This window comes from Panulirus ornatus, chromosome 61 (assembly GCF_036320965.1).
Source record: "Panulirus ornatus isolate Po-2019 chromosome 61, ASM3632096v1, whole genome shotgun sequence".
NCBI classification, from domain to species: Eukaryota; Metazoa; Arthropoda; class Malacostraca; order Decapoda; family Palinuridae; genus Panulirus; species Panulirus ornatus.
Genome location: NC_092284.1, coordinates 6,674,919 through 6,693,364, shown reverse-complemented (window position 1 = coordinate 6,693,364; position 18,446 = coordinate 6,674,919). Strand labels below are relative to the sequence as shown.

The 18,446-nt window shown below is 42.1% G+C and overlaps 1 protein-coding gene across 1 annotated transcript in view; it reads left to right on the top strand.

Moving 5' to 3' along the window:
- The first annotated feature begins 1,215 nt into the window (after window positions 1-1,215).
- The window catches only part of LOC139767406 (glucose dehydrogenase [FAD, quinone]-like), a 21,884-nt gene continuing 4,653 nt past the window's right edge, over window positions 1,216-18,446 (top strand). The window contains 11 exon segments of the mRNA XM_071696753.1: window positions 1,216-1,388; window positions 5,488-5,507; window positions 5,509-5,691; window positions 7,414-7,603; window positions 8,974-9,108; window positions 9,640-9,761; window positions 10,859-10,915; window positions 11,751-11,864; window positions 13,512-13,668; window positions 14,195-14,352; window positions 17,665-17,842. Coding sequence (XP_071552854.1) covers window positions 1,247-1,388; window positions 5,488-5,507; window positions 5,509-5,691; window positions 7,414-7,603; window positions 8,974-9,108; window positions 9,640-9,761; window positions 10,859-10,915; window positions 11,751-11,864; window positions 13,512-13,668; window positions 14,195-14,352; window positions 17,665-17,842 — 1,456 coding nt within the window. The 5' untranslated portion in view covers window positions 1,216-1,246.

Sequence of the window (18,446 nt, the reverse complement as noted above, 5' to 3'; positions counted from 1 at the left end):
CTCTTGCACCTTTCTCTTGACCTCCTGCCTCTTTCTTTTGTGCATCTCACAGTCATTTGCCTTATTTCCCTCCAAAAATCGTCCAAATGCCTCTCTCTTCTCTTTCACTAATAATCTAACTTCATCCCACCACTCACAACCCTTTCTAAACTGCCCCCTTCCCATGCTTCTCATGCCAGAAGCATCTTTTGCACAAGCCATCACTGCTTTCCTAAATACATCCCATTCCTCCCCCACTCTCCTTATGTCCTTTGTTCTCTCCTTTTTCCATTCTGCACTCAGCCTCTCCTGGTGCTTACTCACACAAGTCTCCTTCCCAAGCTCACTTACTCTCACCACTCTCTTCACCCCAACATTTTCTCTTCTTTCCTGAAAACCTCTACAAATCTTCACCTTCGCCTCCACAAGATAATGATCAAACATTCCTCCAGTTGCACCTCTCAGCACATTAATATCCAAAAGTCTCTCTTTCACGCGGATATCAATTAACACGTAATCCAGTAACGCTCTCTGGCTATCTCTCCTACTTACAAATATATACTTATGTATATATCTCTTTTTAAACCAGGTATTCCCAATCACAAGTCCTTTTTTCAGCACACAAATCTACAAGCTCTTCACCATTTCCATTTGCAACGCTGAACACCCCATGTACACCAATTATTCCCTCAACTGCCACATTCCTCACCTTTGCATTCATATTACCCATCACTATAATCCGGTCTCGTGCATCAAAACCGCTAACACACTCACTCAGCTGCTTCCAAAACACTTGCCTCTCATGATCTTTCTCCTCATGCCCAGGTACATATGCACCAATAATCACCCATCTTTCTCCATCCACTTTCAGTTTTACCCATATCAATCTAGAGTTTACTTTCTTACACTCTATGACATACTCCCACCACTCCTGTTTCAGGAGTAGTGCTACTCCTTCCCTTGCTCTTGTCCTTTCACCATCCCTGACTTTACTCCCAAGACATTCCCAAACCACTCTTCCCCTTTACCCTTGAGCTTCGTTTCACTCAGAGCCAAAACATCCAGGTTCCTTTCCTCAAACATACTACCTATCTCTCCTTTTTTCTCATCATGGTTACATCCACACACATTTAGACACCCCAGTCTGAGCCTTCGAGGAGGATGAGCACTCCTCGCGTGACTCCTTCCTCTGTTTCCCCTTTTAGAAAGTTAATATACAGGAGGGGAGGGGTGACAGTAGGTTGGAGGAGAGAGAAAGGCTCGAGGGATGAGCGAGATCCTAGGCAACCTAATCCGGGCGGTGCCAGTGCTTCTCTTACGACTGGTTCTGGCAATGGTTCTGGAAGAGGTTGGATCCCACGACTATGACGCAGCTAACAACCTACACACTCATTACGACTTCATTATTGGTAAGAAAATGGGAACAGGGTTGTGTTCTTGGTACTTCTTTGTTTACACCTAAACCCAATGTTTATCTGTCTTAATCTCTGTCTTTATATATATATATATATATATATATTATATATATATATATATATATATATATATATATATTATTTATTTATTTTGCTTTGTCGCTGTCTCCCGCGTTAGCGAGGTAGCGCAAGGAAACAGACGAAAGAATGGCCCAACCCACCCACATACACATGTATATACATACACGTCCACACACGCAAATATACATACCTGTACCTATATATATAATATATATATATATATATATATATATTCCAGCCCCCTGCTCCGTCCCCTTTAGTCGCCTTCTACGACACGTGAGGAATGCGTGGGATGTATTCTTTCTCGCCTATCCAAAATGGGAACAGGGTTGTGTTCTTGGTACTTCTTTGTTTACACCTAAACCCAATGTTTATCTGTCTTAATCTCTGTCTTTATATATATATATATATTATATATATATATATAATATATATATATATATTATTTATTTTGCTTTGTCGCTGTCTCCCGCGTTAGCGAGATAGCGTTAAGAACAGAGGACTGGGCCTTAAGGGGAATATCCTCACTTGGCCCCCTTCTCTGTTCCTTTTTTTTTGGAAAAGTAAATAAACGAGAGGGAGGATTTCCAGCCCTCCACTCCCTCGCCTTTTAGTCGCCTTCTACGACACGCAGGAATACGTGGCAAGTATTCTTTCCCCCAGTATACATTTACTCATATCTTATGCTTAATTTTTTTTTTTTCCCCCTCCGTCAGTGGGCGAGTAAGTGAGTGACAGTAGGTTGGAGGAGAGAGAAAGGCTCGAGGGATGAGCGAGATCCTAGGCAACCTAATCCGGGCGGTGCCAGTGCTTCAGGTATATATATATATATATATATATATATATATATATATATATATATATATATATATATATATATATATATATAACTCAGAAACAAGACTTTAGCTTATCAGAATTCCTTTCCAGGCCTGTATCATGGAAGTGACCCACCGTTGTGATGTTTTCTCCCATACTCCATCTTGATCTCTTATCATCATGGTCATGTATGCTCCTGCCTAAGATGTGATGTTTGTGTCTAAACCATTTTTATGTTTATCCTTTTGTTACTGAATGGCTCAAACGGAGGTCAGTATATCATCATAGTGTGTCCCCTGCTCTCCCAACCTCCTCATTCCATTTTCAGTTTGGATTCCCCTCCTCCCACGCCCTCAGTGACCAACCCTCCCCTCCTCCCACGCCCTCAGTGACCAACCCTCCCCTCCTCCCACGCCCTCAGTGACCAACCCTCCCCTCCTCCCACGCCCTCAGTGACCAACCCTCCCCTCCTCCCACGCCCTCAGTGACCAACCCTCATATAATGACATCAACCTGTTGTAACTGTAATTTGTCATCAAACACTGTTTGCTACTAACTAAAACTTAGTTCATGTATCTTGAAAGTGTTTCAAAACATTTCAGTATCGGGTAAGTATATTCTTTAAAGTGTTTCAAGTAAAGTGTTCAGTATCGTCTAAGTATATTCTTTTCAATATTTGTCTATATAGATATAATCTTTTCCTAACCTTCTAAAGGTTATTAATTATATCTATATATATATATATATAATCGTTTCTTTACCTTATAAAGGGTATTAATGATGTCTATAGCTGCAGTCTATTGGATAATATTTACATCTTAAAAATTTAGATTTTTTCCCATGTAGTTAATTTTGTTATACTGAATTACATTTATTGTATTACACGACTAATGACATTGTATGGGGCATAAGAGGTGATTATTTCACCAAGTGGTTAATCATGTACTTCACGTGTCTCCAGGATGTGTTAATTACAGTTGTGGTAACAACTTCACGTGTCTCCAGGATGTGTTTATTACAGTTGTGGTAACACGAAAATTTCAAGCCGGGCAGTGACCTACCCTCAACCCTTTTTCCTTCACTATATTTCTATCGTCCCCTTCCGGAAAATTTGGATCCGGCTTTTTGTAAGAAAGACTTGACGAAATTCATCATTTCTCGTTAACTCGTCTATCCAGGTCATACATCAAACTGGATTGCCTGTTATTATTTGCTGATTGTATAAGGTCAACTGTGGGAATGTGTTCTTATGTTATGGTGTTTAACAAGTTCCACACGACATGGAAAAACGAAGGAATATGAAAACATGTTGAGGAAAGTTGAGTGGTAAGAAATTTGACACATTTCGTTATATATCCTCGCCATTTAGTAAGATTTATTGGAATTTAAATAAATGAAGTGTACACGCAAGGTATATATATCTGTGAACTGGTTATCAGAGATCCAACCAAACACGTTTGGAAAGAGGTAGACTTTCTCAGATGAACAGGCTCCACTGTAGTCTTGACACCATTCACATGTTGCATTGGTTCAGCCACTCCTCTTCTTAATCTTTACTTTGTGTTTGTCTATGTTTGATCTTTACTCTGTGTTTGTGTATGTTTGATCTTTACTCTGTGTTTGTGTATGTTTGATCTTTACTCTGTGTTTGTGTATGTTTGATCTTTACTCTGTGTTTGTGTATGTTTAATCTTTACTCTGTGTTTGTGTATGTTTAATCTTTACTCTGTGTTTGTGTATGTTTAATCTTTACTCTGTGTTTGTGTATGTTTAATCTTTACTCTGTGTTTGTGTATGTTTAATCTTTACTCTGTGTTTGTGTATGTTTAATCTTTACTCTGTGTTTGTGTATGTTTAATCTTTACTCTGTGTTTGTGTATGTTTGATCTTTACTCTGTGTTTGTGTATGTTTAATCTTTACTCTGTGTTTGTGTTTGTGTAATCTTTACTCTGTGTTTGTGTATGTTTAATCTTTACTCTGTGTTTGTGTATGTTTAATCTTTACTCTGTGTTTGTGTATGTTTAATCTTTACTCTGTGTTTGTGTTTGTGTTATCTTTACTCTGTGTTTATGTATGTTTAATCTTTACTGTGTGTTTGTGTTTGTGTAATCTTTACTCTGTGTTTGTGTTTGTGTAATCTTTACTCTGTGTTTATGTATGTTTAATCTTTACTCTGTGTTTATGTATGTTTAATCTTTACTCTGTGTTTATGTATGTTTAATCTTTACTCTGTGTTTATGTATGTTTGATCTTTACTGTGTGTTTGTGTATGTTTAATAATATTCCGCTTTATTTACCATATTGAAAAATGATCTCTGTTTTTGTGTTATGTTATATTAGATTTCTTTCCCTTGATGCACGAGATGTTCAGCGATTTATTACATATATGTGTGTACATACAACCAACAGTTTCTTGGTAATTGGGCTAGCGCAACCTTGAACTGCAAGAGTCTTAGGAAAGGTCTTACGTAACACCAGAACTTTGTCTTAGAAATTGCTTGTGTTATCTGATATATATATATATATATATATATATATATATATATATATATATATATATATATATATATATATATATATATATATATGTTGGAAAGGATCACAATTTTGCGCGTGATCAAGATATTCCTTTGAGTCCACGGGGATAATGAAACACGATAAGCTCCCAAGTGCACTTTCGTGTAATAATCACATCATCAGGAGAGACTCAAGAGAGAAATATAACAGTCAGTTAATATACATCGAAGAGACGAAGCTAGGACGCCATTTGGTAAAGATGCGATTGTCCAAATGGCGTCCTAGCTTCGTCTCTTCGTTGTATATGAACTGACTGTTATGTTTCTCTCTTGTGTCTCCCCTGATGATGATGTGATTATGACACGAAAGTGCACTTGGGAACTTATCGTGTTTCACTATCCCCGTGGACTCAAAGGAATATCTTGATCACGCGCAAAATTGTGATCCTTTCCAACACACACACACATATATATATATATATATATATATATATATATATATATATATATATATATATATACCTTTCACACTAGAATGATTGCTCTCATTCCATACACTTGTGAATCATGGACTTAGATTCGGTATGAGGCGAGTGTAAACAAAGTTCACATTGGACTCCCGCCTCATAAAGACTTGACTGATCACTTGCCTTTCTTCTTCCATCCTGTGGTACAGTTGGTGGTGGTTCTGCAGGCAGTGTGCCTCGCTGCTCGGCTCTCCGAGGTGGCTGAGTGGAAGGTGCTCTTGCTCGAAGCCGGTGGAAAACCTCCACCGGAGAGCTACGTCCCAGGTTACAACCAACTTCTTCTGAGGGGCGACACGGACTGGAATTACTTCACCACGCCCCAGAAAACCTCCTTCTACGGCTTTACCGACAATGTGAGTCCGGGTGAGAGAGAGGGAGAGGGAGAGAGAGAGAGGGAGAGGGAGAGACAAAGAGAGAGGGAGGGAGAGAGAGAGAGAGAGAGGGAGGGAGAGGGACAGAGACAGAGAGAGAGAGGGGGGGATAGGGAGGGAGGGAGAGAGAGAAGGAGGGAGAGAGAGAGAGACAAAGAGAGAGGGAGGGAGAGAGACAGAGAGAGAGAGAGATAGAGACGGGGGAGGGGGTAGGGAGGGAGGGAGAGAGAAGGAGGGAGGGAGGGAGAGAGGAGGATGAAGACAGAGAGACAGAGAGAGAGAAAGAGAGAGGGGGAGGGAGGGAGAGAGGGGGGGTAGGGAGGGAGGGAGAGAGAGAAGGAGGGAGGGAGGGAGGTAGAGAGAGAGAGAGAGAGAGAGAGAGAGAGAGAGAGAGAGAGAGAGAGAGAGAGAGAGAGCTACAGGGTCGGGGAGAGGTCTCTGAGTTCCAGATATGATCGACCCCTTCCATCTGTTCCAGTCTCTTCCAGAAATTTAAAGGAACTTGGAAGCCATGGAAATTCTAGTCTTCCAGGACGTAAAGACATGAAGATGAGGGAGTCTTATGTTATCTTAATGATTATAAATGATCATATTTGTGTTTGTTATCTTGATGACTCAGTGATCTTATTTGTTTGTTTATCTTAATGACTAAATGATCATGTTCGTTTTTACTAGACGAGTGAAAATATGCCAATTAAACTTTATTTTTTCAACTAGAATGATTATTTCACAGCATTGTAAACACAACACCATAGTGATCTTTATCAAAATTATGGATATATATATATTCCTAAGACTCCACGGGGAAAATGAAACACGAAAAGTTCCCAAGTGCACTTTCGTGTAATAATCACATCATCAGGGGAGACACAAGAGAGAAATATAACAGTCAGTTGACATACAACGAAGAGACGTATCTAGGACGCCATTTGATAAGCATCATATGACAGTCCAGCAAGGTAATGATTCATATTCTTAACCCAGTATCAATACTGGCGAAGACAAATCATTTCAAAGACGAATAATTGAATATTCACTAGCACTTCCATGCACTGCCTTGCCCCGATTACATGACTGATTCATAACTGACCTTTATATAGACCAGCCAGACCAAAAAACTGGACAGAATGTGGAGGGAAAGTTGATGCAATCCTACACAGACAAGCTTAGGGATAGTGGTGTGTGTGTGGGGCGGGGGTGGCGACGGGAATGGATGAAAGCAAGTATGAATATGTACACGTGTATATATAGATATGTCTGTATGTATATGTTGATATATATATATATATATTTATTTATTTATTTATTTATTTTGCTTTGTCGCTGTCTCCAGGCGCTACCTCGCTGACGTGGGAAACAGCGATTATGTATAATGATGATAATAATGATAATGATAATAATAATGATAATAATAATAATGATAATAATAATAATGATGACGATAATGATAATAATAATGATAATAGTAGTAGTAGTAGTAATGATAATAGTTGTAGTAGTAGTAATGATAGTAGTAGTTGTAGTAATGATAATAGTAGTAGTAGTAATGATAATAGTTGTAGTAGTAGTAATGATAGTAGTAGTTGTAGTAGTAACATTTTATGAGCCACACTCTGTCACGAGCCATACCATTGCCCGTGCCCCGCGTGCGGGCGCACGTCCAAACTGGTGCGTAAAACCCATCCTTCTTGTTGCCCCCCCCAGCGTATCCCATACCCGAGAGGCCGGGTTATTGGTGGTTCATCAGTCATCAACTCCATGTTCTACGTGAGGGGCAACAGGCGAGACTACGATAATTGGGAGCAGCTGGGCAACCCTGGCTGGGGCTACAGACACATTGAACGGTACTTCAAGAAGGCGGAGGATTACCGGGGTAAAGTGAATTGGAAAACAGGTGGGTGGTTTGCTTTGGCCAAACACTGTACGTGGGTAAGTGGTGTAGGGGGTGAAGACTACGGGGGTAAAGTGAATTGGAAAACAGGTGGGTGGTGGCTGGTTTGCTTTGACCAAACACTGTACGTGGGTAAGTGGTAGGGGGTGAAGACTACGGGGGTAAAGTGAATTGGAAAACAGGTGGGTGGTTTATTTTGACCAAACACTGTACGTGGGTAAGTGGTGTAGGGGGTGAAGACTACGGGGGTAAAGTGAATTGGAAAACAGGTGGGTGTTGGGTGGTTTGCTTTGACCAAACACTGTACGTGGGTAAGTGGTGTAGGGGGAGACTACGGGGGTAAAGTGAATTGGAAAACAGGTGGGTGGTGGCTGGTTTGCTTTGACCATACACTGTACGTGGGTAAGTGGTGTAGGGGGTGTGACTACGGGGGTAAAGTGAATTGGAAAACAGGTGGGTGGTTTATTTTGACCAAACACTGTACGTGGGTAAGTGGTGTAGGGGGTGAAGACTACGGGGGTAAAGTGAATTGGAAAACAGGTGGGTGTTGGGTGGTTTGCTTTGACCAAACACTGTACGTGGGTAAGTGGTGTAGGGGGTGAAGACTACGGGGGTAAAGTGAATTGGAAAACAGGTGGGTGTTGGGTGGTTTGCTTTGACCAAACACTGTACGTGGGTAAGTGGTGTAGGGGGAGACTACGGGGGTAAAGTGAATTGGAAAACAGGTGGGTGGTGGCTGGTTTGCTTTGACCATACACTGTACGTGGGTAAGTGGTGTAGGGGGTGTGACTACGGGGGTAAAGTGAATTGGAAAACAGGTGGGTGGTGGGTGGTTTGCTTTGACCAAACACTGTACGTGGGTAAGTGGTGTAGGGGGTGAAGACTACGGGGGTAAAGTGAATTGGAAAATAGGTGGGTGGTTTGTTTTGACTAAACACTGTACGTGGGTTAGTGGTGTAGGGGGTGACTACGGGGGTAAAGTGAATTGGAAAACAGGTGGGTGGTTTGCTTTGACCAAACACTGTACGTGGGTAAGTGGTGTAGGGGGAAGACTACGGGGGTAAAGTGAATTGGAAAACAGGTGGGTGGTGGGTGGTTTGCTTTGACCAAACACTGTACGTGGGTAAGTGGTGTAGGGGGTGACTACGGGGGTAAAGTGAATTGGAAAACAGGTGGGGGGTGGATGGTTTGCTTTGACCAAACACTGTACGTGGGTAAGTGGTGTAGGGGGGGGGGAGGGGACTACGTGGTTAAACAGCTGTAGATATAATGGTACAACTGTGATAAACACCTGTAGACATATTTGCTCAGGGAATACTGAAATACATGAGATGTGGATTGAACGTTCGTTTGACCTGACCTGACCTCGACAGCTTCCCTGCATGGCTACAGTGGACCACTCATTGTGGAGAACAAGAAGTGGCGAACCAAGTTGTGTAGTGGCTTCCTGAAGGCTGGACAGCAGTTGGGTTATGGTCTGGTCGACCCAAGTGACCCCGACCAGATTGGTAAGTGCCCTCTGACCTTCCATCTACACTACCAGGGTCTGCAGTAACCACTGTGATCCACCAGGGTCTACAGTAACCACTGTGATCCACCAGGGTCTACAGTAACCACTGTGATCCACCAGGGTCTACAGTAACCACTGTGATCCACCAGGTACACTACCAGGGTCTACAGTAACCACTGTGATCCACCAGGGTCTACAGTAACCACTGTGATCCACCAGGGTCTACAGTAACCACTGTGATCCACCAGGGTCTACAGTAACCACTGTGATCCACCAGGGTCTACAGTAACCACTGTGATCCACCAGGGTCTACAGTAACCACTGTGATCCACCAGGTACACTACCAGGGTCTGCAGTAACCACTGTGATCCACTAGGGTCTACAGTATCCACTGTGATCCACCAGGGTCTACAGTAACCACTGTGATCCACCAGGTACACTACCAGGGTCTACCATGATTGGTGATTCACAAAGTAAACTTGGTTTACGTCAGTTCAAGTCGGTGTTGATGGACGTAACTTATTTCCAGGTTTTTCCGTCGTGGATCTGACAGCACATAACAGTCTACGCTACTCCACCGCCGACGCCTACGTCAAGCCAGCTTCCACGAGACCCAATCTCCATGTGGCCCTCCACACCCACGTCACTAAGGTTAGTATTATCATTACCAGAAGCATTAGACTGTACGGTCACGCACACACACACACACACACGAGGTAGCGCCGGGAACAGAGGAAGAAAGGGCGACATTCGTTCACACTCAGTCTCTAGCTGTCGTGTGTAATGCACCAAGACCACAGCTCCCTTATCCACTCACCTTTATTCCCTTTGCCTTTATACAATGGCATTATGATGTGCTTGCCGTCAATCCTCAAATACCTCACCATGATCCATACATACATTGAAAATCCTTACCAATCAATCAACAACACAGTCACCCCCTTTCTTGATATGTTCAACTGCAGTACCATCCACTCCAGCCGCCTTGCCACATTTCATCTATCGCAAGGCATTCACCACCTCATCTCTCCTCTCCAAACTACTCTCTATCACTCTTTCACTTTGCGTATCACCCTGGCCAAAACACTCCACATCTGCCAATCTATCACCAAACACATTCAACAGTTCTTCAACATACTCACGCCATATCCTCACTCCATCATTACTTGTTATTTCCCTTTTTGCCACCTTTATCGATGTTCTCATTTGTTTCCTTGTCTTTCTCACATTATTTACATCCTTCCAAAACATCTTATTCTCACTTAAAGTTTGATGATACTTTCTCACCCAAACTCTCGTTTGCCCTCTTTTTCAACCCCTGCACTTGATCTGCCGTTTTCTGTTATACATGTGCAAGTCATTTGCACTACTTCCTTGTAAGAACCGTTCAAACGCTTCTCTTTTCTCTTTTATTAGCAAATTTACTTCTTCATCCACCACTTACTGCCCTTTCTAATCTGCCCACCTCTTGCTGGAAAAGCGTATGACATATAATAGATTCTTCCATACCTCACATATATGCAATCACATGTTTACCAAATGGCGTCCTAGCTTCGTTTCTTCGTTGTATATCAACTGACTGTTATATTTCTCTCTTGTGTCTCCCCTGATGATGTGATTATTACACGAAAGTGCACTTGGGAAGTGAGTTTCATCCCAAAAACATGTTTGCATTATATCTATTAGTATATCTCACAGGCAACAGAAACCATATAGAATGGTCTCACATATGATGTCTCTCTCAACAGATAATATTTGACAAGAACAAACGAGCTGTTGGTGTCCGCTTCAAACACAGAGGAAAGGTAATGTGTCTTAGAATTGTGTGTTGTGATTCACTTCGTATTCATTCACTTCGTATTCCTGAATGTTTATATTAACTGTATACTTTATATATATTTCTTTTTCTTTCAAATTATTCGCCATTTCCCGCATTAGCGAGGTAGCGTTAAGAACAGAGGACTGGGTCTTTGAAGGAATATCCTCACCTGGCCCCCTTCTCTGTTCCTTGTTTTGGAAAATTAAAAAGATATCGAGAGGGGAGGATTTCCAGCCCCCCCCCCGCTCCCTCCCCTTTTAGTCGCCTTCTACGACACGCAGGGAATACGTGGCAAGTATTCTTTCTCCCCTACATCAGGGCATTTAAGAATACAGCATACAATAGGTAGGGCATCTTGTATTCTAAGAAGGATTTAGATTTTGTAAGCAACATATTTATGCCAATTAAGGAAAAAAATTGATATTACGTATTATTGATACACTCAGACTCTCTCTCTCTCTCTGTCTCTGTCTGTCTCTCTCTCTCTCTCTCTCTCTCTCTCTCTCTCTCTCTCTCTCTCTCTCTCTCTCTCTCTCTCTCTCTCTCTCTCTCTCTCATGTTTACCAAATGGCGTCCTAGCTACTTCTCTTCGATGTATATCAACTGACTGTTATAGTTCTCTCTTTTGTCTCCCCTGATGATGTGATTATGACACGAAAGTGCACTTGGCAACTTATCGTGTTTCATTTTTCCCGTGGACTCATAGGAATATATATATATATATATATATATATATATATATATATATATATATATATATATATATATATATATATATATATATATACGCCAGTGTATTATATAAGACTTTTAATTTCCAGGTCAACAATGTTTATGCCAGGAAAGAAGTGATCTTATCCGCTGGTTCCATCGGGTCCCCACAGCTACTGATGCTGTCTGGTGTGGGCCCAGCACACCATCTCCACGCTCATAATGTAAGTATTATTGACATCCTTCAATACTTAAATGGTTTAAGTGCTTGCCTCACAACCCCCTTTGCTTCCTCATAGCAAAATAGCCCCAGACATTCTGGTACTCTCTCTCTCTCTCTCTCTCTCTCTCTCTCTCTCTCTCTCTCTCTCTCTCTCTCTCTCTCTCTCTCTCTCTCTCTCTCATGACGTAAGTTATGAAAGCCCAGTGCCTTACCATAGCATAGGTTCAGAACCCACTCTCGTATCATCAGTCCAAAGATCTCACATAGTTTAAGTACTTATTGCACTGTAAGTGCTTACATATTTTAAGTACTTATTCATTTACAGTTGCACTGTAAGTGTTTACTTATATTTACTACCGTAGTGTAAATCCTGACTCATTGACATGATCTAAAGTATACGTGTAGGCATATTTAGTAGAATCGTGTGGAGTGGATGAGTGAAGAGTGTTGAGTCATACGGAGAGGATGAGTGAAGAGAGGTTGTTGACTATATGGAGAGGATGAGTGAAGAGAGTTTGTTGAGTCATATGGAGAGGATGAGTGAAGAGAGGTTGAGTTATATGGAGAGGATGAGTAAAGAGAGGTTGTTGAGCCATATGGAGAGGATGAGTGAAGAGAGGTTGTTGACTATATGGAAAGGATGAGTGAAGAGAGTTTGTTGAGTCATATGGAGAGGATGAGTGAAGAGAGGTTGTTGAGTTATATGGAGAGGATGAGTGAAGAGAGGTTGTTGAGTCATATGGAGAGGATGAGTGAAGAGAGATTGTTGAGTTATAAGGAGAGGATGAGTGAAGAGAGGTTGTTGAGTCATATAAAGAGGATGAGTGAAGAGGATTGTTGAGTCATATGGAGAGGATGAGTGAAGAGAGGTTGTTGAGTCATGTGAAGAGGATGAGTGAAGAGAGGTAGTTGAGTCATATGGAGAGGATGAGTGAAAAGAGGTTGTTGAGTTATATGGAGAGGATGAGTCAAGAGAGGTTGTTGACTACATGGAAAGGATGAGTGAAGAGAGGTTGTTGAGTCTTATGAAGAGGATGAGTGAAGAGAGGTTAAGTTATATGGAGAGGATGAGTGAAGAGAGGTTGTTGAGTCATATGGAGTGGATGAGTGAAGAGAGGTTGTTGAGTCGTATGGAGAGAATGAGTGAAGAGAGATTGTTGAGTCATATGGAGAGGATGAGTGAAGAGAGGTTGTTGAGTCATACGGAGAGGATGAGTGAAGAGAGGTTGTTGAGTTATATGGAGAGGATGAGTGAAGAGAGATCATTGAGTTATATGGAAAGGATGAGTGAAGAGAGATTGTTGAGTTATATGGAGAGGATGAGTGAAGAGAGGTTGTTGAGTTGTATGGAGAGGATGAGTGAAGAGAGACTGACTAAGAGGATATACGAGCCATGATTAGAGGGAAATAATGGGAAGGTCGAGATGACAAACTAATTTCCTATGATGTGACGTAATGACGACTGAATCTTGTGTTTTGAACACGTCCATTCACCATTAATGAAAAAAAAGAAGCTTTTTTTACCTCCACATTATAGCCTCCGCCTGTACAAGACCTTGAGGTTATTCACTTTTAACACTACCCTACTGTACCTAGATCCTTCCCCAACTACCACAGACTCATCAGCAAACACTCTCACTACCTACAGATTCCCTTAGTGGCCCACCTTCCAGGAGTGGGGCAGAACTTAAACGACCATCCATTCCTCATTGCTCTCTCCTGGACGGTGAAGAATGGCTCGGCTTACCAAATTTTGGACAGTCTCAACCCTAAAGTCCTCCAGGAATTCGTCTATAAGAGAAATGGTGAGTTTCCTGACGTTTGCTCATGATATTGTATTACTGGAGCGGTTACTGACCGTGATGAGTGAAGAGGATTGTTGAGTCATATGGAGAGGATGAGTGAAGAGAGGTTGTTGAGTCATATGGAGAGGATGAGTGAAGAGAGGTTGTTGAGTCATATGGAGAGGATGAGTGAAGAGAGGTTGTTGAGTCATATGGAGAGGATGAGTGAAGAGAGGTTGTTGAGTCATATGGAGAGGATGAGTGAAGAGAGGTTGTTGAGTCATATGGAGAGGATGAGTGAAGAGAGGTTGTTGAGTTATATGGAGAGGATGAGTGAAGAGAGGTTGTTGAGTCATATGGAGAGGATGAGTGAAGAGAGGTTTTTGAGTCATATGGAGAGGATGAGTGAAGAGAGGTTGTTGAGTCATATGAAGAGGATGAGTGAAAAGAGGTTGTTGAGTTATATGGAGAAGATGAGTGAAGAGAGGTTGTATGAAGACTATATAGTATATAACATCTGTTGTGATTCACTGTGCTCCAACGGCAGGTCGCCTCACCTCCAGTATATCTGTGGAGGGTTATGCCTGGCCACTGTCTGAAGCCGGAGATCCTTATTGGCCGGAGGTACAACTGGCATTTGTCCCCTTCACATTGGGCAACGACCATGGGTTCATCACATCTCACGTCCTGGGCATCAAGAGTGAGGTAAACACATCTTGAACTTTGTTTATAAACGTCTAGTTTAGCGTTTGGAGCTTATTTATCATATGAGTGTAGGAGAGGGAAGTAGTTTAAAGTGTGGTACCTGTCTATTATAGAAATGCAGTTTAAGTGGTTTGGTGAAAAGAGAGGAGGTGGTAAATGCCCTGCCTAAGGCAAAGTGCGGCAAGGTGGCTGGATTGGATGGGATTGCAACTGAACTTATCAAGAAAGGGAGAGACAATGTTGCTGATTAATCAGTTAACAGACGATACATTTGTTCTCTTCCATTCCCTTGGCGCTAAACCTTCCTCAAATGTTTAGAAAAAGAAAATAAAAACATTTTGTGAGCCTTCTCAAAAGTGTCTTCGCACATTTTAAGTAGTATAGATAGACATTATCAGGTTCTTACACCCTTTACGGATCAAGATCCTTCAATAATGTACTTGTGTTATTTCTAATTCAGTGTCTTATAATGTACTTGTGTTATTTCTAATTCAATGTCTTATTTGGATTTACATTATCTGTGATTAGAGTTGATTTGTGTGACTGTTTAATTTTGCCTTACAGGGAATGAGTTCTACACTGGTTTAATCCCATCTTCTAAACCTTCCTCACATCATGTAGCCTTATATACTTCTGTATACATTATCCTGTCTTCATTCACAGGTATATACATTCATCTATTGCTTTTAGTTATCTTAGACGTACATCCAAACTCTGGCTCACTGAGAAAGAGTCTTACAGTGACTTTTTGTTGCACTTTTCTTACCTGCCTTCAGAAAAGTATTTGCTGTTGACAATCGTCAAATTGATCCAGAGACTTGATCAAATCTTCCCTCAGTCTTCTCTCTTCCATTGTGGGTCAATCTGTAGCTTCCAGTCCGCCCTCGTAACTCAGTTTTCTTATGTCAGGTGCTCCTCTTCTGCTGTCATTCTGTAAACTTTATCTGTCAGATGTTTGGTTTTTGGAAATAAATGCCTAAGAGATGAATAGCTTGTGTGGTATAGGAGTAACCAAGGAGATCAAGGGTTCGAGAAGGATAGGTTGTGTGAAAAGGGCCATTAAAAAAGGGTTGAGTGAAATGCAATTCTAATGGGATGATATGGTTAGGTGGATAGGCTGGTGAAGAAGGTGCGTATTGCAATAGGATGGTCGAAGGTACAAGGTGGATAGATGGAATGAGAAAACTGGTTTAGGGATAGGAACCTATCACATGGAGAGGCCAGAGGAATGACTGGAGGTCACATGAAAGCAATTCGTGTAGAGAGATGGTGTGCACGAAGACGTTTTGTGACAATTACAAAAGGGAGAAACTGTAGAAGCATTTACGTCAGTGTGGAAACCGACGATGTACTACATCAAGTACAAGGGTGGAAGATGCGTCTGATTTAGCATAATAGAAGTGGCGTAGAATTTCATGATGCGATTCACTGATGTTTCTTGTATTGTAGTGATCATGCGTGAGTGACCGACTCCACATCAACGTCTCATATGATGTATAGATATCTCATGGAATGTTTGTGTGTTAATTGCCTCGTTACTTGGAGCATTAGGTAGACGTAGACAGTAGAAGCATTAGGTAGATGTAGACAGTAGAAGCATTAGGTAGATGTAGTCAATAGTAACATTAGGTAGATGTAGACAGTAGTAACATTAGGTAGATGTAGACAGTAGTAACATTAGGTAGATGTAGACAGTAGTAACATTAGGTAGATGTAGACAGTAGTAACATTAGGTAGATGTAGACAGTAGTAACACTAGGTAGATGTAGACAGTAGTAACATTAGGTAGATGTAGACAGTAGTAACACTAGGTAGATGTAGACAGTAGTAACATTAGGTAGATGTAGACAGTAGTAACATTAGGTAGATGTAGACAGTAGTAACATTAGGTAGATGTAGACAGTAGTAACATTAGGTAGATGTAGACAGTAGTAACATTAGGTAGATGTAGACAGTAGTAACACTAGGTAGATGTAGACAGTAGTAATATTAGGTAGATGTAGACAGTAGTAACACTAGGTAGATGTAGACAGTAGTAACATTAGGTAGATGTAGACAGTAGTAACATTAGGTAGATGTAGACAGTAGTAACATTAGGTAGATGTAGACAGTAGTAACACTAGGTAGATGTAGACAGTAGTAATATTAGGTAGGAGCTTCTGGAAACACTGCACTGGCCTTGCCCTCTGCCACTGGTCTGTTAAGGTTGAGACACCAAAGATGAAGAAGCAACACTGGGGCTCCACTTGATATGAAGCAACACTGGGGCTCCACTTGTTATGAAGCAACACTGGGGCTCCACTTGTTATGAAGCAACACTGGGGTTCCACGTGTTATGAAGCAACACTGGGGCTCCACTTGTTATGAAGCAACACTGGGGTTCCACGTGTTATGAAGCAACACTGGGGCTCCACTTGTTATGAAGCAACACTGGGGTTCCACGTGTTATGAAGCAACACTGGGGCTCCACTTGTTATGAAGCAACACTGGGGTTCCACGTGTTATGAAGCAACACTGGGGTTTCCACTTGTTATGAAGCAACACTGGGGTTCCACTTGTTATGAAGCAACACTGGGGTTCCACTTGATATGAAGCAACACTGGGGCTCCACTTGATATGAAGCAACACTGGGGCTCCACGTGTTATGAAGCAACACTGGGGTTCCACTTGTTATGAAGCAACACTGGGATTTCCACTTGTTAATAAGCAACACTGGGGCTCCACTTGTTATGAAGCAACACTGGGGCTCCACTTGTTATAAAGCAACACTGGGGTTCCACTTGTTATGAAGCAACACTGAGGCTCCACTTGTTATGAAGCAACACTGGGGCTCCACGTGTTATGAAGCAACACTGGGGCTCCACTTGTTATGAAGCAACACTGGGGTTCCACTTGATATGAAGCAACACTGGGGCTCCACTTGATATGAAGCAACACTGGGGCTCCACTTGTTAATAAGCAACACTGGGGTTCCACGTGTTATGAAGCAACACTGGGGCTCCACTTGTTATGAAGCAACACTGGGGCTCCACTTGTTATGAAGCAACACTGGGGCTCCACTTGTTATGAAGCAACACTGGGGCTCCACTTGATATGAAGCAACACTGAGGCTCCACTTGTTATGAAGCAACACTGGGGTTCCACGTGTTATGAAGCAACACTGGGGCTCCACGTGTTATGAAGCAACACTGGGGCTCCACTTGATATGGAGACTGTCTATCGCTGTGTCCAACGCCATCAGGGAGTTCCAGTGGCATAGATGGATTTGTCTATTTCATAATTCCCCTTCCACCTGTGTGTTTTTTCTTCCAGGTCTACCAGAAGTACTTCAGTTCCCTGGCGGGTCTGGAGGGTTTCTCCTTGGGGCCATTCCTAAACCGACCCAAGAGTAGAGGGTCCGTTACACTGGCTTCAGCAGACCCAGCGGATCCGCCTCTGATAGACACCAATTTCTTCTCCCACCCAGACGACGTCGCTGCCTTCGTCAGAGGTGAGTCTGTGTGTCTGTGTGTCTGTGTGTGTGTAGTGGGGTTAGGGGGGGCTAGCAGAAGGCCCCCTTGGTGTGGGGAAGGTTGGGGAAGAAGGAGGAGTTGGGGTTGGGTTATGGTCAAGGGAGAAGGAGGTGTGTGTGTGTGTGTGTGTGTGTGTCTGTGTCTCACACTAGACATGGGGACCTGAAGGGGAAGGGTGTGTGTGTGTGTGTGTGTCTAGTTGATGATGGATGAACGTCTGAGATAAAAAGAGTTGAGGGTGAGTTGAGGGAGTTATGATGATGGAAGGGCCAGTTCAAACTTGTGATGGAATGGTCTGTCTCTCTTACCTCGAAGACCAGACGTTGTAGGAACATGTAAGGGAAGAAGAACATGAATAGAATTGATGTTAAGTTTTATCAACTTCGACAGAGTGACCATATAACATTCTTGTGGTCGTCTGATGAAACATTATGCCCCCATATTGGTCTATTTCTCTTTGCCTTTTAGTTCTACATGGTCTCTTTCTCTTTGCCTTTTAGTTCTACATGGTCTCTCTCTCTCTTTTAGTTCTACATGGTCTCTTTCTCTTTGCCTTTTAGTTCTACATGGTCTATTTCTCTT